The sequence below is a fragment of the Fistularia commersonii genome, chromosome 5 (genome assembly GCF_037954325.1).
Source record: "Fistularia commersonii isolate RoL2024-O1a breed Wild chromosome 5, RoL_Fcom_v1.0, whole genome shotgun sequence".
Classification (NCBI taxonomy): Eukaryota; Metazoa; Chordata; class Actinopteri; order Syngnathiformes; family Fistulariidae; genus Fistularia; species Fistularia commersonii.
The window spans coordinates 20,757,501-20,780,605 of record NC_141288.1 but is presented as its reverse complement, the minus strand read 5'-3'; the positions used below and the strand labels follow the sequence as shown (position 1 = coordinate 20,780,605).

The window sequence follows — 23,105 nt, the reverse complement described above, 5'->3', positions numbered from 1 at the left end:
GCCAGCAAAGACACAAAGGATAGGACGGAGAGCGAACACTCCAGGCGCCGTGTTCCTCTTCTCGCCCTCGGCTGCGGCGTAATTACAAAGATAGGACAGCCTTTCCTCGTGAGCGGGATAATGGAAATGAATTTCAGGAAGGACATCTCCTTTTTCATTGCTTCTCTGCTGAGACAAAACAAGCCCAGTCATAAGTGAGTTGTTACTATATTGCGTAGCATGAAGATAACCCCGTGTCACCCTGATAGATTGTAGTCCAGGCACTGGAAGCGAACCGCCGCGCTACTCACACAATATATCATTTATTTAGTGCCGGACGGTCGTGGTAGGAACTGACAGAGCTGAAGCTCGCTGCAGAATGTTGATGAGGTTGTGCCACGGCGATGCATCGCAACCTCCCCCCAAAAAAAAGAATCATGGGTGTCATCACGCTAATTGTCCGAGGGTGCAACATCAGCCGTGACGGGGTGTGTGCTGGTGTTGACTTGAGAAGCGCACGATGAGCGCAAAATATATTGCGTTAAAATGGATGAACGATTGGACCGAGCGAGTTGTGAAAGCGTTAGCGCTCGGTGAGAAGGATGCTAAGGTAGAAGGTGTTGTCGGGACCAATTTGTTGTCGGGACCGTTTGGACCAATGGAGGAGATGCTGTGGATGGATGACGCTCAGCGTTCACCTCTGGGTTTCTGGAAACGTCTCCCGATTTCAAGCCAGCGGGTGGAAATATGCTCTTTGCTAAGGCTTGAAATCATAGTTTTCTCTAGAACTGAACATTTGAAACACTCCTGGTTCGATGGACGGCAGCGCAAAGCACGTGGTTCAGCCATGATGGGTCAAGTACCGAGAACAAATTTGATAGATTTGAGGGGTTGATAAAGGATTAATTATTATGAAATCAAATAAAATAAGGTGCATCAGAATGACATAAAATAAAACAAAACAGGATGAAAAAAATTTGAATAGCGTAAATAAAACGAAACCAATTAAGAGAAAATAAAATGAGATGAAGTGGAATAAAATAAAGCAAAACTAATTAGTACAAAATGAAATTAAATGGAAAATAAACAAAATGAAATAAAAGAGTAAAACATAGCATAACAGAGAATGAAATGAAATAAAATAAAATAAAACAAAAAGGAATAAAATAAAATAACATAGTAATTACTAACATAACAGAGAATGAAATAAAATAATATAAAACCAAATAAAATAAAATAAAATAACATAAAATACCTTAACATAACATAGCATAACATGAAATAAAATAAAACAAAAAAAACTAAATTAAATGAAATGAAATAAAACAATATAAAATAAAAAATGAAATGAAATAGAAAGAAAATGAAACAAAACTAAATAGAATAAAATTAAATTGAATGAATCAAAATAAAATGAAAAAATAAAAAATTATCAAAATAAAAAGAAAATGTAAACGAAAACAAAGATATAATTTGAACGTTTCAAAGTTAAACTTAAAAAGTAATACATATAAGAATGATTTTTATTTCATTATTATGATTATTAATTATTTATTTCAAGACAATTTAATTTTAAAATGAAAGAAAAGACAACTACAATAAAATCATATTAAATAAATGAATATAAAATAAAACAAAACGAAACAAAATTAAATTAAATAAGATTAAATGAAATGAAATAAAGCACTAAAATAAACCGATATAAAATCAAAGAAAAAGAAAACAAAATAAAATAAAACGAAATAAAATAAAAATAAGAATTTAAGAAAGAAAACGACTCGACCGATGATGATTTTCTTGCTATTTATTAGAATATTTCAGATGTTAGAACAGTGGGAGAACTTTCACACCGCGCATCCTTTCACGCTTTTTAACTCCGACAACAACCGAGCCCTCCAGATGCGAAGCCATTTGTGACCTCGGGGTAAGAAAAAAAAAAAAAGCCTTCTCAGGTTTTCTCTGCCGGAAAAGGCTCTCTGGCCGTCTTGCACTGGACCAAATTATGCAGCCCAACTCCAGCTCGTCCTCCAGAGTCGGGATTTTTAATATGCAAATATCCGCTTTAATTAACATAGTTGAAGGGGGCAGCACAGCTGCCGCTGACAGTGACGGATCGCCTGCCTCTCGCCCGGCGACCGCGTACGTGTTTCTGCGAAGGTGTTCAAGGTCGAAGACCGACGCCGTCGCCGTTTCCGCGCCACGCCGCAACTTACCCGCCGCACGTTTAAACGTCTTCTTCCTTCGCTAAACTCTTCCCTCCGTCTGTTCCGACAGGTACTACTCGGACATCAGTAAGATGCCGGCGATCAGCGACCAGGACATGAACGCGTACTTGGCGGAGCAGTCACGGATGCACATGAACGAGTTCAACAGCATGAGCTCTCTCAGCGAGATCTACTGTTACGTCGGCAAATATACTGAAGAGGTGAGCAGATCCGGATCCGGCGGTTCGCTAACGTGATAATTCCTCATAATACACTGTCACGTTAATTGGAACCTTGGGGAATTTCTGGGTGTTGATTCTTCCGTCAGCCGCCGGTGTCACGCTAGCATACGCCGCTGCGCTCGGAACGCTTTTGTTTACGTCGGCGCTCCCTGCGCCATTTTCGTTGAAGTCACCGCTTCACCCAGCAGAGCCTCGAAAATACGGTGTCTCGCTGTGTCAAGGACAGACCGGGACGTAATGTGGTGTTTTGTTTAAGAACACATTGTTCTACAGGTTGGTTGGGGTTGCATTTGCTGGGATTTCGGTCCGTTTCGAGTAAAAACCCATAAGTTTGAGGGCGTCGTAGCGCAGCGGCTCCAGCAATCGTCTTTGGAACCGAACAGCCCGGGTTCGATTCCCGCCTCCTCCTCGTTTGTTGAAGTGCTGCTGAGTCGTCTTCTTCTTCTTCTTTCGGCTTTTCCCGTCAGGTGTCGCCACAGCCACGGTCATACATGTCCTGCACCCCTGTGACAAGGTCTTCTTTGCTTTTGGGCTTTTCCCTTAAGGGGTCTCCAAATCAACTTTCTCCATCTAACCCTATTCTCTGGATCCTCCTCTCTCACACCAACTACCTTCATATCCGTTCACTGCTTCCATAAATCTTCTCTTTGGTCTTCCTCCAGACCTCTTGCCTGGCAGCTTCACCTTCAGCAACCTTCTACCCAGAGCTTCACCATGGTTCGGACATGAACACTCCTTTGTTCATGTCCAAAACATCTCAATCATCACTTTGTCTCGGTCATACATGTCCTGCACCCCTGTGACAGATTCTTCTTCTTCTTTGGGCTTTTCCCTTCAGATGTCGCCACAGCAAATCCACTTTCTCCATCTAACCCTATTCTCTGGATCCTCCTCTCTCACACCAACTACCTTCATATCTTCTCTCACTACGTCCATAAATCTTCTCTTTGGTCTTCCTCCAGACCTCTTGCCTGGCGGCTCCAATTCGAGCATCCGTCTACCAATATATTCTCTATCCCTCCTCTGTCCATGACCCAACCATCTCAGTCTGGCTTCTCTGACCTTCTCTCCAAAACATCTAACATGTGCTGTTCCTCTGATAGACTCATTCCCGATCCTCTCCATCCTGGTCACTCCCAAAGGGAACCTCAGCATCTTCATCTCTGCAACCTCTTGTTCTGCCTGCTGTCTTTTGGTCATTGGAACAGTTTCTAGTCCAAACATCATCGCTGGTCTCACCACTGTCTTGTACACCTTTCCTTTCCTTCCGGCTGAAAGTCTTCTATCTCTTGGTACCCCTGACACTTTTCTCCACCCATTCCAACCTGCTTGGACCGTCTCTTCACCTCTTTTCCACACTTTCCATTGCTCTGGACTGTTGACCCTAAGTACCTGAAATCCTCCAGCTTCTTGATCTTGAAGTGTTGCCGAGTGAGATCTATACTTCTTTCTATTATGTGTTTGATGAAATGATAGATGAGGCTCTGCAGAAGTCACCAATCTCGTGGTTCGCAGCCTTAGATCGCTTGTCCATGAAAACGAACGATCCCGGTTCGATTCCCGACGCCGAACTGCACTTTTCCGCTCGGGCTTCGTTCACGACAGGTGAAATCAGCGGTCGGATGAACGCGACGATAAATTCCATCTCACAAAATTAAAGAAGCGATGTGTCTCGACGACCCGCCATCGGCCGTTCCCGTGGTTCGACGACTTATTTACGCGCCCGACCGCCAACCTTCGGTCTTCGGCCGACCTTCGGCCGACCCGCCTCGGCCTGGAGGACGGCTGTCGGCTAACGTGTCCGTTTCCCCTCCGGCAGATTGTGTGCACACTGGAGCAGGACAACGGAGCCAGGAAACAGAGGCTGGCCTTCAAGTTGGAGCAGGTGGTGGCCCTCATGAGCCTGGAGAGCTGAGGACCGCACTTCCCAGGGCGCACTGGGAAGAAACCCCATCAGAAACCGAGCCGTGCCTGAGCGAAGACCTGTCCCCGTTGTTTGTTTGTTTTTTTTGTTTTTTTGATCACGTGACTTCCTCCTTCCACCCGTCAAAGATGATGATGACTTCTTCCTCGACCTTATTTTCTGCTTCCTGTTCCCCGAGAGAGAGTTTGCGTTCCTCATCCACTTTGCTGCATAGACTGGTTCGTTCGAACGGTGGTTCGATCGGCTTTTACCACGGCGAGCGCGTCGGAGGGGCGACGGGCGAGAGTTCGGCCGGGTTCGGCGAACCCGTCCGTGGAAGAGACGGGGAAAAACATTTTTACGTTGCCTTCAAGAATTTACAACGATAGCTAATTCTTTCAAAACCACACGGTCAGGAGTCCGTTGCTTTGAGAACTTTTTTTTTTTTAATCTTATTTCGGGATAGATGAAGATGATGAAAAAAAAAAAAAAATCCGGAGTCCATTTTATCGATGTTCGGCGTGCGGAGTCGAGAGGAAAATGACTGCAAGCCAAATGAACACCTCCAAACAAAACTCATGCAAGGACGGTTTGCCAAGTTTACACTGTACCTGCAAAGCAAAGCATACATATCTGCGAAATTCCAGGCGAGTCCAGGCAAACCTAGAATGTCGCTGTGTTATTTTGATGTAGCCGAGAGTTGTTTCGAAGTGGAAACTGATGGGGTTACGGGAGGGAAGGGAGTTTTGGTTTTTTTTTTTGTTATTTTTGTTTTTGAACCGATATTGGAACACGGGAGCGACCCCGGCTCTTCGGCTCTTCGCGACATCGACGCGTCTTTCCTGCCCGGCGTACAGTCACCTAGAAGAAGACAAAAAAAAAAACAAAAAAAAAAACTCATGATTTTCCCGCTTTCATCCGGCTTACGTGGCTACTGCTAAATTATCCTATTAGATTGAGGAAAAAAAAAAAAAAAAAAGGATTTACAATGATTTACAATGAAAACGAAAAAAAACAATGCCGATTAAAAAAAAAAAAAAAAAAAAAAAAAAGAATCCCGGAGGCTCCGACCCGAGCTGGATCCTCCGTAAGAAGCACACAACTAACTCTGGAAGACAGTGTTTGACTGCTAATCCAACACCGGGAGCGGCCTTTGCCCGGCTCTCGCCATCTCCAGTCTCGTGTCACCGCTGCAGTGATTCGTCAAAGCACACACACACACACACACACACACACACACACACACATTTAATCAGCAGCCGCCCGAGATCACGACTGCCCAGATAAAGGAAGAGCTGGCTGAAAACGTAACGGGTGAGAAACGGTTCGCTGGATGACGGAGGACGGCCGACTTCCTCCCCGGGATGATCTTATTTAAAGACTTTTATGCGAGGAGGGGGTTCAGAAAAACAAAAAAAAAAATCAAAGAAGATGGACTTAGTCGGTCAGCGAAAAACCAAAGGAGCTTGAAATTTTACAAAAACGGCGACATGTATTTGTAAAGTGCCACTGAGGAAAACCACAGGAAATGACTGCGTGAAACGACCGGCCGCTTCCCGGACGACGACGACAACAACGGCGGCGACGACAGAGAAAAGAAAACGTGGTGACTTGAACTTTTAGGAAACCCGTGTCCATTTTTTTCTGACCTCATTTTGCGGAGGCGAGGCGGCCCCATCCTCGCCCCCCCCCCCCACCGACGCCACCGGCTCCTGACTCGCCAGTTTTCCTTTCTGTTCTCAACACCAGTGTTGGAGACGGTAGCTAGTCGCGTTTGGCAAAAACTCCCAACTCCTGAGTGTGTAACTGTCGAGGCGCTCTTGTCTTTATTAGTGTAGTTGTCCTCAGTGGCGGCGAGTGGGGAGGTGAGAAGGGTAAGGGGGGGGGGGGGGCCTTCTCCGTGCCTCAAAAAAAAAAAATAAAAAAATTCACAAAAAAATTCCTGATAAAGCGAAGCCGGGAGCGGAGACGCGAGCATCACGGCAGCAGAAAGAGAAAATAAAAAGACGCGAGACGAAACCGGACGTGAGATGATGGAGGCGCCCTCCGTACCTTTTTGACCTCTGCCCTTTCTTTTGCCTTGACAACGTGCCCCATGTGGTGATGTGAATGTGTGAAGACCGCCCTCGGTCCACCTTGGGTCCTTTATTGGCTTTTTAAGCGCATGTAAAACATAAACGATTTAAGAAACTTATTTAAAAAAAAAAAAAAAAAAATGTTTTAAAAAAAAAAAATGGAAAAAAAAAAAATGGGAAAATAAAAAAAAAATTTAAAAAAAAAATAAAAAAAAAAAAAGAAAGAAAATTAAGCCTTGCAATGATGACGTGGATGTGTTCTTTTATCTTTCTTTTGCTTGAAAGAATCGAGACGGGGAAAAAAAAAATTGGGTCGTTCATGTAATAAAACGATGACTCTCGTCGAAGGTGGAACCTTTATCCCGTTCGCCCCCCCCGACCCCTCGAACCCCCGCCGTGGAACCTCGTGGCCATTCTTGTGAAGTGTTAGATGCTAACTAAGGACAGATACTATATACCCTTGCATGTTGACCGATTTGGATGGTATGAAATGGAACTGCCTTGCTCAAAGATATTTATGCGACTACTAGGTACTTAAACGTCACGTTCGAGCTCGTTCTCGGATCACGGATGGCACAAAGACACCGATGTTTGTTTTTTTTTTTCCTTTTCCGTTTCCACCTCCACCCTCTTCGCGCGCTCCGAGCGTCCGTCCGTCCGTCCGTCCGTCCGTCCGTCCCGTCTCGTCCCGTCTCGTCGTTCCGGCCCATCAGTGATTCGAGGCGGCCGAGTCTCTGCGCTTTTTCCTTTTCTTTAAAAGACGACCCAAATGACGCGAGCGGAGTCCGGCTGTCTTTGCTGCTATTCCATCTTGTTTTGAGCGTTTTTTTGTACTTTTTGCTCCCTTTGTTCGTTCGTTCGTTCGTTCGTTCGTTCGCCACGAGAGCAGCGGCTTGGATCCGAAATGTTTGGACCCAAAAATCGTCGAGCGGCCGTTCCTTCTTCCGTCGTTTCCATCGTCGAGCCGCTATCGACGCGCTATCCGGACGCGTCGCGCGCTAAACATATCACGCACATCCCGCCGTCGGGACACCGGAGGACGACGTTCTCGACGATCATCGGAACCGGAAGGGAAGCCGCAGAGAATCCTGCGATGTCATTGTGACCCCCGACCTCCTGTGTGACCCCCGAACCCCGAACCCCCGCGAACCAACGCCTCCTTGCGTTGCCCAGAGCACAGATAAAGTTTCCACCTTTGAACGTTTTGTAGGAACTAAAAACACCCTCCTAGCTCAGTGTTATAGCAGGTGTTACAGAAACACGCTAGAAGAGACTTTTACTAGACCATATTTGAAAGATGAAGAGTATCTTATGGAGAGATGAAAACAAAAACCCGGGGGATATACGGTGAGCTTCTCTAACTTTGTTATAATTAATTGTATACCTGTGTATGTAAATATAATGCATTCCTATTTTGCAGTCAAGAACAAAATACTATTTGTAATATAGAATAAACTTTATTATGAAACTGTATTTCATGGATTTTGTTTTTCCCGAGACAATCGTTCCCTCGTGGTTTCGAAAATCCCTCGACTGATTCTTACTTTGCTGACACATTTGAGCCAGAGAGGCGGCAACCAGGAGAGAAAAACCAAATTAAAAATTTAAAAAATACAGGCAAAAAGAGAAACGTAAACACTCTCCCTCTCCGTCATACGTCTGGAAATGAGCTGTTATTTGGTTATTTGGACAAGCAGCTGCAGATTCAGCGTCTCCTTCCAGAAGCCGAATCTCAGAGCCGATGGTGGAAGAGCCCTGTTTTATCGGAGGTTAGTTCGTATTTACAACAAAAAAAACAAAACAAAACAACCGTTTCTGCTTTTCTTCAACCAGGAGTCCGATTTACGGCTAAACGTGGGTGTTTTTCATACAAAGAGTGAAAACTGGGACGTAAAAAGCCATAAAAAGGGAGGAACTTAGAAGGAAAGGAAAGAGTAACGGTCCTTATTGTCCAGACGGTGTGAGGAGGAACCGAACTCCAGGTCCATTGCAGGGTTTCATGAGAGCGACAACATCGTTGGGAGTGTGTCTTCATGGAGAAATACAGGGATTTCTTCTTCAAACAACAGAAAATGAGCTAATAAAGTTGTTATCACACGCTGAACACGAACCGGAGGGTTTCTTCTACGCTGGATGGAACCGGATCCCTCCTCATGGTCTCCAGATTGGGCTTTGCTGGCGGGAGGAGCTGCTCGTGGACGGCGGAGATGTTTGTCAGGACAAAACGCGCTCGATGTGTTGAAGGCATCTAGAGATGCATGAGGACAGGAAGTCGGACGGATGACGGAGCGTCCGAAAGGAGAAGGAGAAGAAGAACCCACGTACGGAAGCTGAAGGACATAAAGAGCTGGACGAACACGATGAGCTCCAGCCAGACGGACCAACTGGAAGACCAGGTTCGGTCCTCCTGGCGGTCGGCGTCCACGGCTGATGAGGGTGTCTTTGAGGCCGAGGTGGAACCACACCTCACCATGCAAATTTAAAAGCATCTCCAAATTTACAGATTTCCTCCGTCCCGTCATCCATCTTTGGCCGGTCGACGGGTAAAGCCGGCCTCCTGGTCCTGGACGTCTTTTCCCGCTCCAAGCGAAGCCGCTTCGCCGCTAATCAACGCCGGAGGCTAAATCTGAGGATTTCACCGGAAGGGACACGACCTCTGCTTTCATGAGGGGTCTTCTCTTTTGTCCCTCTTTAAAAAGTCCAAATTTTGATTCGTACGGTGCCGAATCGCAGCACGATTCTCTGCCGACGCTTCCCATCGACCTCAACCTTGAAGATTTTCTTCTTCTTCTTCTTCTTTCGGCTTTTCCCGTCAGGTGTCGCCACAGCGAGTCCACTTTCTCCATCTAACCCTATTCTCTGGATCCTCCTCTCTCACACCAACTACCTTCATATCTTCTCTCACGACGTCCATAAACCTTCTCTTTGGTCTTCCTCCAGACCTCCTGCCTGGCAGCTCCAATTCCAGCATCCGTCTACCAATATATTCTCTATCCCTCCTCTGTCCATGACCCAACCATCTCAGTCTGGCTTGAGGACCTCACCCTTGAAGATGATCTACAGAAAGCCGGCGTTCCCCGAAGAGCAAAGGACCACCGGGCTGAGGGATCCATCAAAGATGAGGGCTCGCTAACAGTCAAGTGGGCTTATATTTACATAAAGGGTTTACATCCCAGTTGGTGAAGGAACACCGTCCAGGACCTTCTGCCTCTCGAACCGATGGATGTCCGTTGCTACTCACACCGGGAGAAAGGAAGCGTCAGATGAATTAAGCTCGGTCGTCTCCACTTGAGGCGGATCTGAAAGAGCTAAAGAGGCGTTTGTGGCGTCAGACAGGCATCAGATTTCCACACGTATTTGACACCGATTAAATTTCACGTAAAATCCGCTCCCAAAAAATAAATGAAACCATTATTTCAAGCAAAATAAAGCCCGTTCTGGCGATTAAAACGATACATTCTTGCATTCCCGTGTTTTCCAAAGTGAAGGGAAGGGAAGGGAAGGGAAGGGAAGGGAAGGGAAGGGAAGGGAAGGGAAGGGAAGGGAAGGGAAGGGAAGGGAGGGGAAGGGAAGGGAAGGGAAGGGAAGGGAAGGGAAGGGAAGGGAAGGGAAGGGAAGGGAAGGGAAGGGAAGGGAAGGGAAGGGAAGGGAAGGGAAGGGAAGGGAAGGGAAGGGAAGGGAAGGGAAGGGAAGGGAAGGGAGGGGGTTTCTGCCTTGACAGACTGCGCCGTTGATGGGGATGTGAGATTGAATTGGCCCGGTGTCACCCTCCATATACCAGCCGGTGAACCGGGAGTAATGGGCAAGAAATGGAAAGAGGTCAGGCGGTGGAAGAAGATGGGAGGGGGAGGCGGCGAGCGGCACCCTTATTTTCTGACTAGCGAGCTGGGAATAATGGAAGGGAGGCGACTCCCGGGTGCGACGGGTCGCCAGAGGTTGGACGTGGGCGGAGATGGGAGCCGGATGATCGAGGGCGGGCTATGATTGCGGCGCCGAGGGTGGTTCTCGGTGTTCCCGTGATGGGCGAGGCTCGTCTCCAACCCCCCGACGCCATTGACTTGTCACGCGTCGATGTCGTGCGGCCGCGGAAAAGCAAAATAAATAACGATTCGTCCTCACGGGGAGTGAATGATGGACGCAAATGGACAAAAAAGGGGAGTGGGGGTGCCGTAAAGGAGGCGATCGGGGTCGGAGAGCATGCGGGGTTACGGCATCGGATAATCAATACCGCTGAACCTCCCGCTTCGGGATCTTGAACCCGCATTCATCCCCCGGCCACCTCCACTTATAGGTCTTATCTTCAAGACAAGAGACAATTAGATTCACTGTCAACCGAGCAATTCGGAAGACGAATACGACTCTTATCGGCCGACGTGTCAAACTTCTCCTGACAAAGAAAGACGTGTCGGAGATATAGTTCCTGCGAGGGAACTAATGTTGTGGAAAAAACATGTTAAGGAATTATAAGGGACACGCTGTGCACTTAATAGCACCGTGACATACGGAGAATGTAGAGAACATTACGTGTCCATCACTTGCAACGGCCGTGAGACATAAGAAACATCTCGAGCTTAGTTATGGCTGAGCTGGGCTAACAGCCCCCGGCTTGTCAGGATTTCTGTGATGTATCTCCAGCGCTCAGGGGCTCTGGACCATTGATGAAGCCGAGAGGAAAGAAGTGGAGATTGTTTTTAAGGGTTCCAAAACTTTTCTCTCATTTGATTTCTTTGTTTTCAGAGGGATGTAGTTTTAGGTTTGCAGGTCTGTAGGATCTGCGGGCGGCTGGTCCGGCGTCGGCGGGATTTGAGGCCGAGTCGTTGAGCAAATGAACGAGATGTTGTACGGCAACTGGTCGAAACAGGGATTCTTGCAAGTCGGACCGTAAACGGGTAACTCGGGCCTCACAAAGGAAGTCCACCGCTTGACTCGGGCCTCTCCAGCTTGGTTGGAGACGCATCTGCAAGCAGATGAAGGGTCGTGTTGAGGACCAACTCTTCTGTTCGGTGAAGGTCTCCATGTTTTTGGACTCGTAATCGACGTTTATTCAAATTCGGCTGGAACTAGCTTCACACGACGCGGGATGTTTCCTTTTAATTTGGTTTCGCCGCAATTTTTCGAAGACCAGGAAAGGAAGGCTTTCCAAACCGGGGAACCAGGAAACTGCAGGACTACAAGTCTGCTCTGTTTCTGCAAGTCATCCCTCCCAGCAGCTCCTTTGGACGGGCTTCACCAAACTGACTCCTTGTAATTTTGCCATTTGTTTTCAACCGTGAACATCTCTGAACCGCAGCACAGCTGTTTTCGCACAAACACACACACACTCACACACACAGAAAGAGCTCCTTTATGGACTCCACAAATCTTGTGCCCCCTTTCAGCTCCTGATCAATAACAAGCATGCAATTCGTTCTTAACTGCACTTTTGCTCCCCGGCCTCCAGTGTACGCAGTAAATGAAACACGAATTACAAGAGCAGCGTGAGCCGATGCCAACACTAAATTGATTATCTTGGTGGAGAAGTATGCTGAATTAATTATTTGACTGTCTGCTTGCACGTCTTAACTCCTTCCTCCGGTTGGGTCGGCCGGGCTGTAGAGCGGACCAACTCAAAATAAGGGAATCCAAAAACTCCAACCGTCCGCAAACACGGTCAGATGTCTTATCGGGAAGATAATGGCTTTCAGAGCGGGATTTATTTGGAGATGAATATGCGTCGCTACACCTCAAACCTCACGAAAACAGTCGGGGACTCACAAGAGCCGGCGTTAGCAAGAACCGTTGTTAACCGAGTTGTGCCAAAGTTGGCAAAAAGTACCTTCGGACAACTTTGATTTTCTGGAAATCGCCGCGGTGCAGACGGCGTTCAACCCGCCGACCGTCGAATGATCCCACGAGTTCATTGTCAGAGACGAACACGGCATCTTCTGGCCGGCGAGTCCTTTCCGGTGATAAATGGAAGACGGATTCTTTGCCAAACATTAAATCAATCCCCGAAGAAACGGCGAATTGGTAATTGATGATGTCATGCGCGTGAAATACGCGCGCGTTGGCGATTTGAGGTTTTGCCAATGCCGAGCGCCGGGGATTTATGGCACGACTTTAAATCCTCGTGAGTCACCCATTAGTAAAGTAACGTTTGCGCGACGATTTACGGCGCGGGTAGAAATGAATGAAGGGATAAAGAGCGCGGTGAGCTTTGAGCGTGGAGGTGTGTCAGATTTCAGGATATGAATGCCGTCGGTGGCGAAATACGAACTGTTTTTGTTGTCAAAACACATAAAAGATGGAATCCGAGATGAGAAAACCTACCGTTCTTCTGATCCTCGCACAGATCCAGGGTTTTACGCTCCGCCGGGACGCCGGACAAAGGGCCTCCCTGTATCGTAGCCGGCCACCTGTGGGCTTTTGTCACGCCGGTCGACCCCAGAAGCTCCCGGTGTCCACGGTGGACGGACGCCCGACGCACAAAGAACCCGTCCGGACACACATCACGCAGAGATAACGCGACCTCAAACCCACAACGACAAAAATATCATCCGCCAGCACCAGGGCGATGAATATGAATAACGCTTTGGACGTTCTGCGCAAAAACGGAGAGGCCAAAAAATAAGAAATAAAAATCTGACAACACAATCTGGCTGTGGCCGCAGGCGTCGGCGAGCGGTCCAAAGAAGCGGCGCCGTACGGTTGTAATGTTTTCTGCTGCGACGTAGCGCATCCATCCGCAGGCGTGAAAGTTTGGGGTAAAGTTTGGTGCGAGCAGGTGCTCCAGAAGGATGAGGGTGCAGCCTGCAGAGGGAACCACGGGCAGAAAGATTGTCATCTAATCCAATCGGGCCGAGCCATTTGAATAATTGATGCGGGTACATAAATTGGTCCGTTCCAGATGTCCCCTGCTCCCTTAATCAATACCGATTCGCTTAATCAATGGCTGGCTGGCTGGCGGGTCCCGGGCTTTGGCTCCCGTCCCCCCGAGCCGACACGCCGCGGCCAAGGCTTCCCGCCGGCCCAGTCACAGGTGGTTGGCTGGAAAGTGGCTGTTAGCTGCGATAGGCTGCGGGTAATTGAGGCTTTTACCCCACGGCGGCGGCGGCGGCGGCGGCGAGGACGGGCGCGGATCCGTCCGCCGGGCCAAAAACGACTGGAGCGGGATTCCGAGAAGAAAACTTCTGACTGACTCGATTAGCGGAAGGGCAAACACAAGAGGTGAGTCGCTCCACTGATAGCCCCACGTTGGCTCGCTCTGCATAAATAACCCCGAATCTGCTCATTTTCATGCTAATAGCCTGCTAGCGTGAAGACTGACAAGTGATGAGCGCGCACGGCGAGGCAGATAATGGCAGGCAGAGGGAGCTGTGTGCCAGGACGCAGTGTGTGACAGCCGGATGGCGCAGCTGGGGGAGGCAGATAACCCCCGCCGCGTGGGGTTTACAAAACCTCCGCATTCCCCCTCCGAAGCCCAAACAAACCTTCACCTCGTTTTGCACCCTTTCCATTGTAGACGATGAATGACAACAGATGGAAATTAGCTATGAGCTACAATCTGGTACAAACATCTCTGCCTCTGTGCTTAATGTATTTGTACACTGTCCTAATAAACTTCTAAACTTCTAAACAAATCCTCCCGCCGTACCTGTCGTACTCGTCCCTCGAAGCCCGTTCTCTTTACCGCCGCCTCGTTTCGTCCTCCTCGATGTCCTCCTGACATCTGCCTCTTTTCCAAACGGAGCGGGCATGACGCCGGCATCGCACCCGGCCGGAGGGTCGGCGGGACGGTGAATCATCAGCAAACACCGCCAAAACTCGTGGCCACCAAGAGGTGGACCAACTGGTGTCGGATGGTAACATCTGCTGAGAAGAGGTGGACTGGAGACATGACGTAGCTGCGGCAGAGCTAGCTTCGCTTTACATCAGGGATGTCAAACGTATCGGGACCGCAAACGGGTTTAATCCGGCCCGCGAGATTACCTCGCATAAAAATGAGCTGCAATTTTTCAGTGGAAGAAAGTGTTGCTATGGTGCCGTGATCTTACCCGTCCGGCTCACTGGACAATGGATGTTTCACCCGGTAGCCCCTGAGCTAGAATGAGCCTGACGCTCCCGTGTTAGATCATCCTGCATGCCGCTCCTGTGAGGAGAAAAATGGAAATGCTTTACGGTAAACAACGAAAACACCGGATATCTCACTAGAACAGACAAATGCAGCACATCAGGGGCGCTTGGTTCATCGCGGCCTACTGGGCCATCGCAAAGGTAGCGTCGGAGGATCGCTAGAGCCACGCGTGCTACTGGAAAACTAGCGAGCTAGCGAGTCGCCCAGTTAGCCAAGTATGTAAATGAGTGGGGGAGCCGGAGTCGGCAAGAAGCCGAAAACATACCAAACTATTTCCTTCAGAACCTGCTGCAAAGACAGACACAATAAATAATACTCCACATATTTCCAAGTCATTAAATGTTGAGCATTTTTCTTGTCAGTAGATCATTTAGCTTGTTCATTCGTAAGTAGCTTGCTAGCTGAAACAGCCCGTGTGGCCAAAGCTTCCTTGCAGCTCTTAGTCCACTTGTTTAGCGCACCGGTGCTCACCAGTTTTCTTCTTCCACCTTCTTACCTTGAACGAGACGCCAACCAGAACGAGGCTCCGATTTCAGCCGGCAGGCGAGATCGCTGACGACCCGCTTAACTTCAACTCGTTAAACGGTTTGTACCTGCAAAAATGTCACTTTAAACCACTAGTTTCCATCGCGGCCGCCGCTCTTTGGAGTCTCCCCCGCTATCAGCACGCCGCCTGCCCGCGGTCTGCAGGCGGCAGGTGTGTGTTGTCATGGCAATATATGGTTTCCCAAACACCTGCCGGAGCGCTAGCGGTCGCAGAAACAGTTTTGTCACTGTAAGCAGGTTTCCTGTGGGTTTGAGGTTTCTGGGCGAGATAAACTCCTGAAACACTACAGGGGAGGAGTTATCATCTCATATTTACTTGTTTCTTCGCTCATTCATGATGTACGGTGGACCTTCGCTACTTGGTGGCTCGGCTTTCGCACCCTCGCTACTTCACAGCTATTTTTTATGTTTTTTTAATTTACTCATTTATTGTACATTTTGTATTGCGTTTCAATGATTATAGTACGTTTAGAGTTTAGAGTTCTGTATAAGAGTGTAGGAAGTGTAATACACTCAATGGTGGGTTGATAACAGTTTGCGGCAGGTTGGAAAAGGGTTAAGCGAGATTCATTGAGGGTTGATAAATCTTTCCCGACAGAAGGATTCCTGACAGATTGTAAAACTAGAGCAAGAGTCCTCATGTGGTCCAGAACCACCACAAGGTCCAGGTCTGGTCTCGGCTCGCGCTCCATTAACGATGAAAATCAAATAAGTACTATTGGCTAAATCATGCGGCTATTATTCATCGGCTTTTACAAAAATAGACAGAAATGATAGAAATGAAATGAATTTCTGTAACTGTTTCAGACACTAGAAACTCATCTTCGGAATTGATCACGTCGACTTCGGGGAATTCGCGGGTGGTCTTGGAATGTAACGACCGCAAAAAGTGAGGGTCCTTTGTGTACCGCTTGTGTGGCGTGGGGTCGGGGGGGCGCTGGAGCCTCGGTGGAAAGTCATAAGTGGACCACAGAGCCACATCTGGAGACAAACAAACATTCACTCATTCATTCACACACCATAAAGAGACATAACATTCCCTCACTCATCCTACAGAGACATACAAGTATCGCCCCTCTCATTCACATGTATGGACAATGTAGGGTCTCCACTGAACCTCTTATGTTTTGGACTGTGAGAGGAACCAGGAGACGTCCTACACCAACATGAGGAGAACATGGAGACTCCGCATTCCTGTCGGAAGTGCCTGTAGCAATGATCAATAAGTATCCTTGATTGAGACGACCCCGATCTGGTCTTTGGAGTCCATCACCGCCTGCTTTATGGCACAAGGTTCCACCGAGCTGCAGCGGGACCTTTCCATGGCACCGCGCTCCAGACAGCGGCGGCAATAATGAGCGAACGTAAACCATAATTAAACTAAGAATGTCTGAATACGCAGTGAAATGGCACGACTACGAACCCTTTCAAGTGAAACATGTATAAAGATGCGGCGCGGCCACTTCGGGTCTCGGATGGAGGCGTCGCCGTAAATCGATTTTACGCGGAAACCGCGGGTCTGCTCGTGATCAGCGAACGTTTGTTTACGCGGTTGATCCAAAACGGCGACGTAAGAGCGGTGATAGTTACATCTGACAAGATGATTAACGGTTCACTTTTGTCAAGATTTTTGAGGGATCTGTCTTCAGATGTGTTTACCTGCGTCGGTGTTCTTTCTACCAAACATCCACAAATTGCGGCAGTCCGAAACCGGAGGTTTCCAAATCACCGTCTGCGATTAAGTCGTGGGAAGCACCCCGCTATTTGCAAAGGAGGCTCCTTTGCAACCAGCGGCGTTTGTTTAAAATAAAAAAAGGAACATCTCAGGGAGGACAGGAACCATCTGTTTACCTCGCGACCAAAAAAAAAATAGCGGTTGTGATGGAAAACAAGTGCTTTTAGGGGGGAAAAAAAAAAAGCTATTAAAAATGAATGGCGTCCCCAAAGCGCTTCGGGGGGAGGGGTCAGCGTCACCGCCATCATCTCGCCGGAAAAAGTCAAATCCCTCGTCGTTCAGAGACTGAAAACACACGGCGAGGTAATGAGCCGAGCAATTAGCTTCCAAACTCTGCCGCCGCGGCGTATCCGCAAACGCCGGGCTCGTCGTCCCGTTTTAAATCCTTCTTTTGTTTTCTTTTTCTTTCGGCGACGGACGGTCCGGACGCAGGTGAAAGCGGCGCCGCGTCGCATCTGACAGCTTCTGCTGCGCCGTCGACTCCTAATGGGCCGGCGGGTCCAACCCACGCTAGCAAGAGTGTCATCTAGGGGTCGTGGGGTCGGCGACCAGCCCGCAGAACACACACACCCACACACACACACACACACACATCATTGTCAGGAGGCTGGGGGGAGGTGTGTGTGTGTGTGGGAATGGCGTGGCAGTGTGCAGATGTCTGTGAGGGAAAAATAACAGATTGACGGTGCGGAGAGGGAAATGCACTTTTCAAATGTCACCTTGCCTTGTCATCCTTTACGCCGAGAGAAAGAAAGAGCGAGAGAGAGTGAGAACGTGGCGTGAAACAGAACAACCCAGAGAAAAAGCCGCCAGGAGAACGGAGAACATGACTTCTCTCATTTTTGGACTTCTCTGCACGTACCGACGGGAAATGAAAACTTGAATTCTGCCACTGCCGGTAAGAGGCGGCGCTTTTTCGACGGCCCCTCGTTTCCAAAACGGAGATAAACCTAATTCTCATTTTCCTGACCGGCTCCGGCAATCTGACCCGCCGACTCTAATTTAATCCCCTTTTCCCTTCATTATCACGACAACCGGCGGAAACAAATGAGCCTCGGAGGTGTCGGATGCATTCGCAAGCCTGAAACTTCCTGCCGGCCCGTGTTTGCCAACATCCCACAATAAACCCCTCCTTCCTCACTGCGGGAACCTTGCAGCTACTAGAACCTCTTCTAGAACTTCTTCTTTTCTCTGTGCTTTTGGACCGCAGAGGAACCAGAGGCCGTGGACCTCAACCGCTAGAACCATCTGGAGCTCTGTTTTCTTGGGACCGAATGGACAGAAGCGGCGAGGAATCGAGCAACCGAGAGGTCCGAGTATTCTGACCCGCTACACCTCCGAGGGTCTCCAGGGATGCAGAGGAACATCTACATTTTGGCCATTGTGTGGAGTTAGCTAACGGCTAACGGTTCTTCACACAGCCAAACACTTCAAACATCTGATAGTCCACGGTTATTACTCCATTTATTACACTGTAATTACGCTTTGGCAGCTTCACTTCCGTGTCATCTTCCTCTTTTTCAGTGGTTTGTTTTAGTTTGAGCACGTCGCAGATGCTTCTTACCGCTCCCTACCGTGGTTGCTCACACAGAACTAAAAGGTCCTGTAAAGGAGGAGGAGGAGGAGGAGGCTACTTCCTGGAACAGGATTTGAACCGTTCCATCAAAAAGCGATAGAAGTGGTTCTTCTGCTGCTTCTTTTTGCGGTCAGCTAACATTTGGGAAAGTTTTGTTCGTATGCAAAGCAAAAAAGATCCTGTAGATGCAGAGCCTCGCTGCTTTCCGGCTCAACCTGACGAATCGTGGTCGAACCGGGAAGGTGCTAGCATGCTAACGGCTCCTCCGGGAGCGAAGCTTTCTGCGACGGCGGCGATGAAACCCGGGACAGTCTCAGCTAAATATGGACGGCCTTCTGCCTCGACCGGACAGAACGACGGCACAAACCATCCGCTACTGCTAACAGTTCCATGCTAACAATGGCTAATGGTATCTTAGAGTGTAAACGGCCTGATTCATGCATTCACTTTCATGAAGGGTGATAAAACAGCAAAGTGAGAGTCGGAAGCAAAGTGTTTTCCAGGATGAGCGAAGCGGCGGCGCGTACGACGGCTCCGCCGGAGGAGAAAACGGCGTCGTGATTGACTCCGACAAAACGTGAACCCCAGCTTTGTTTTGCGGGAAAACAAGCAAACCGCATCTCGAATCCTCTCTCTTCTTTTTTGTGCTTCTTTCTAATGGAGATCAGGAGTGTTTTCAGCAGAAAGGGAGAGAGAACGCCTGCAGAACCGACAGCTTATTTACACTTTCCTGATGAAAGCGGCGCCGAACGTTAGTTTAGCGGCTAGAAAAGTACGGCTAAACACCAGAGTGAGAGCAGAGGCGAGCTGGAGCTGCGAAATACTCACTGGATTTTTGTCCAATTGCTAAAAAGCGCAGCGGTCGGACAGCTGCGCCTCCCAGCCAGAAGGTCCATCTCTGCGTGGAGTCTCCGTGTTCTCCCCATGAGGTTCCTCAGGGTTCTCCGGGTTCCTCCCACATGCAGGAGGTTCACCAGACGTGAATTGTCCGGACGTGTGAACGAGAGGGCCAGCGGTTGTTTCCTGCTGAGATGCTCCTGGACAGATGACGTCTGCAGGAACATCTCTGGTCCTGATGCTGCTGCTGCTGCTGCTGCTGCTGCCTTCATGCTAAACCTGCTTCAGTCGGAGGGAAGCAGGTGGAGCTCCATCTGAGAAGGTGACCTTCTGGGTTTTATTCAACTCTGCACACGTTCAGGAGAGAAGACAGAGGAAAGAAAGGAATCATAAGATTATACTGGATGGATGGATGGATGGATGGATGGATGGATGATAGGTAGATAGGTAGGTAGGTAGGTGGGTGGGTGGGTGGGTGGATGGATGGATGGATGGATGGATGGATGGATGGATGATAGGTAGATAGGTAGGTAGGTAGGTGGGTGGGTGGGTGGGTGGATGGATGGATGGATGGATGGATGGATGGATGGATAGATAGATAGATAGATAGATGGATGGATGGATGGATGGATGGATGGATGGATGGATGGATGGATGGATGGATGGATGGATAGATAGATAGATAGATAGATAGATAGATAGATAGATAGATAGATAGATAGATAGATAGATAGATAGATAGATAGATAGATAGATAGATAGATAGATAGATAGATAGATAGATAGACACTAATTAACTGAATTGTTTCATGAGAATCTAAATCCATACTTCTGGACAGCAGAAGTCTTCAGGTCTTCAAACCCTAAGACCCTCAGGTCCTCAGACCTCCAGACCTCCAGACATGGTCCAGGAGAATGTGTCTGCTCTCAGACGAGCCGTGATCCTTGACGTGCCGGCTGGTGCCAGAAAGGGCGTTTGACACCGTCTCCCTCCGCTCTTCAAAAACACATCAATCAGGCCAGTCAGAAATGTCAGAGACCTTTTCCTTGTTATTGCTGGATACTTTGCGGTGATTGATTGCCTGATGGTTGCGCTCGCCTCCTCCTTCCCTCCATCCACACTCCCTCCTCCTCCTCTTTCCTCCTTCCTCCCCCCGCGCATCCATATTACGTGAAGAAAAAAAAAAAAAAAAAAGACAAACGATAACGTTTTTGAAAAACGATTCACAATATCCCCCTGGCAATTTAGATAAACAATGCGTGTTTTACTGCAAAAAAAAAAAAAAAAAAGAAGGGAGCGGAGAGGGAGACGGATGGAGGGGTGGAGGGTGGGGGGGTCACAAACACTCTCTATATTGACATTTATTGCTTTGGGAAAAAAAAAAAAAAAAGCACGTGGGCTTTTTGTGCATGTGTGTGTTTGCATCTTAAGAATAGCAGGAGTGTGTGATCGGAGGCCTCTGGAGGCAAAGGCCATTAAGGCCTCGCTCTCCTGGGGGGGCCAGGAGATGAGGAGATGCCGAGGACGTCTTTTTGTTCCGACTAGAACCGGCGACAATTTAAATATTCCCGGGAGGAGGCGACGGATTTCCTTTATTTCCCTTTTCTCTTCTGCGCAATCCGCCCTTCCTCCATCTGTCACTTTGTACTTGCTTTATAACACTATTTCCCCGCTAATTGGATTTTTTTTTGTTTTGTTTTCCCGGCCCCGCGTGCAGACACGCATCTTCTATAGGATCCATTTGCTTTACATGACTTCCGTCCCTGCGGCGATAAGAGCGATGGCGGCGTGACCCCCGGAGCGCCGCCATCTCTGATAAACGAATTTAACAGGGCGCTAGCGTCGTGGCGAACCGCGTGCTAATTAGCCACGGCGGCGCCGACAAAGACGTCTCTTGCTAATTGAGGTGAGGTCAGAGGAATGAGTGGAACCGGATACGCCGTGTGTGTGTGTCGGTGTGTGCGACACAGCTCTAGGTCATCAGTCTGGTTGTACATGTGTGTGTGTGTGTGTGTGTGTGTGTGTGTCGGCAGGGGAGTTAAAGCGATATCCCCTTTGGGAAGCCGATAATGGCGGTCTTACCCTTTGAGTATTTGTTTTGTGGCCGCAGACAGAAGGCTAGCAGACGACCTTGCCCCCCCCCCTCCTCGTTTACCGTCGCGCTCCGCCGTTGCCATTCAGGCGAAGATCTGCATGAGGTCAGCGGGAAAATTGAAAAAAAAAAAAAAAAAAAAGGAAGGTCAAACCGCCGGCTTCATACTCGGATTACATCGCTCGCATTGATTCAATCTACGCGCTGAAACCGAGCCGCGGAGCGACGGCGGGCGCTACGTCGCTTCTTGAATAAACATTATTGACATGTTTGGATTGAGTGTAAACGACCTCCGCTGTTTAGCCCCCATCATCGACGTTATTGGCGTGTTTACAATCACCGAGGGGACGCGCCGTATTTGTACGCTCGCGATTGATCGGAGCGCAACCGGAGGAACGCCTTCGGACGGCGGCGCGGCCTCGGAGGGTCATCTGGGACGCCGCTTTACGAGGTGGGCGCGGCAAAGGGTTTCAACAGCCTTTCGGATTCATGTCCAATTACAGACCTAGTAAAACGCTCAACTTCCTGCTCTCAGTTGGGGGACGGACGCCACGCCGCGGTTTCATCCCATAAATGTCCACCGGCAGAGGTTGCAGACTCCGCGTTAAATTTGACGAGCTTTACCGTAAAATACAGAATCACCGATGAGGACTCGGGCCTCCACCGCACATACCTGACCTCTTTATTTTACTTTTATTTTCTTACGCATTGGTTTTATAAGGTCTCCGGCTGAGGGGGGAAATCTTCAGAAGTGGTCCTCAGAGGGGGGAGTTCAAAGATCTCGGGGTCTTGTTCGGTCCCGTCGTGGTGAAGAAGGATCTCGATTTACCGGTAGATCTGCGTTCTCGCCCTCACCTCCACCAGCTGTGGGTGATCCAAAGAACAAGATCCCCGAGCTGCTGGGATGAGTTTCCTCCACGGGGTGTCCGTATTCTCCCTTGGAGATACGGTGAGAAGCTCGGTCACCCAGGAGGGGCTCAGCGTAGATCAATCCAGGAGGGCCAGATGAAGTGGCTCGGTCATCTGGTCTCCAGGAGAAGAAGACCCGGGAAGACCTGGATGGATTCTGTCTCCTGGCCGGCCCGGGAAGCCCTCGGGAGCCTCCAGGAGGAGCGAAGTCTGGACCTCTCCGCTTCGGCTGCTGCCCTGGAGAAGAAGCAGAAGATGGATGGTACGGTGGTTTTATAGGCCACCGCTTCATGTGCTTTCACACTTATTGCCACCAACTTCCAATGAGTAACGTCCAACGTTCATCAAAAAGGTGTTGCTTTCCGATTCCCTCGATCAAAAACATCACTTTCCCGCTGACTTTGGTTCCGACAAGCTTGCGAAAATCTCAAGTCAAAGTAGCCGGCCTTTTTTAAGGAACGGTGAGCTGAAACGGTGCTGCCGAACTCTCCGTGGTATTGTTATGCAGTAAGCGACACGGCTTGAAAAGGTTAAGCACCGTGGCTCGACCTTCAGAACCTTTATAGACGGTAATTGTGAGAATGTGAGAACAGTCGCTGAACGACGTGTTCGGAAATTAGACGAGATCCCAAATTCATTCCCTAAATTCATCGTGAAAACAAAAGGTAAGCCGATAGCAAACCGGCTACTTTTGCCGGCATTGCCGTTATAACAAATGTATAACAAAGGACGTCATTTCGACACAGAGCTCAAATATTTATCGCCCGAAGAAACATTCGGGAGCCCAGAGACGTTCTCAGCCCTGCTTCCCGTCCGTCGTATTCCAGTCGCCACCTTCTCGTTTCCAACAAGCGTGGACCTTGTTGAAAACGCCATCGTCCAAGCCGGTACGC

At 48.8% G+C, this 23,105-nt stretch overlaps 1 protein-coding gene and 1 long non-coding RNA gene across 4 annotated transcripts in view; one reads left to right on the top strand and one right to left on the bottom strand.

Annotated features, from left to right (window-relative positions):
- plxna4 (plexin A4) overlaps positions 1-7,876 on the top strand; it is a 238,610-nt gene extending 230,734 nt beyond the window's left edge. Inside the window, exons 31-32 of the mRNA XM_086147306.1 lie at positions 2,254-2,404; positions 4,245-7,876. Of these exons, the coding sequence (XP_086003432.1) occupies positions 2,254-2,404; positions 4,245-4,340 (247 nt within the window). The 3' untranslated portion in view covers positions 4,341-7,876. The remainder of the gene's footprint in view (positions 1-2,253; positions 2,405-4,244) is intronic.
- Positions 5,724-23,105, bottom strand: part of LOC147234338 (uncharacterized) — a 30,213-nt gene continuing 12,831 nt past the window's right edge. For 2 of the 3 annotated variants that reach the window (XR_015106198.1, XR_015106199.1), the window contains exons 3-10: positions 22,159-22,449; positions 21,294-21,400; positions 20,040-20,354; positions 19,202-19,557; positions 15,013-15,109; positions 14,437-14,531; positions 14,037-14,251; positions 5,724-9,711 (exon numbers count right to left, since the gene is read on the bottom strand). This is a non-coding gene — a long non-coding RNA (uncharacterized LOC147234338). The remainder of the gene's footprint in view (positions 9,712-14,036; positions 14,252-14,436; positions 14,532-15,012; positions 15,110-19,201; positions 19,558-20,039; positions 20,355-21,293; positions 21,401-22,158; positions 22,450-23,105) is intronic. The other variant, XR_015106200.1, reaches the window with a different exon arrangement.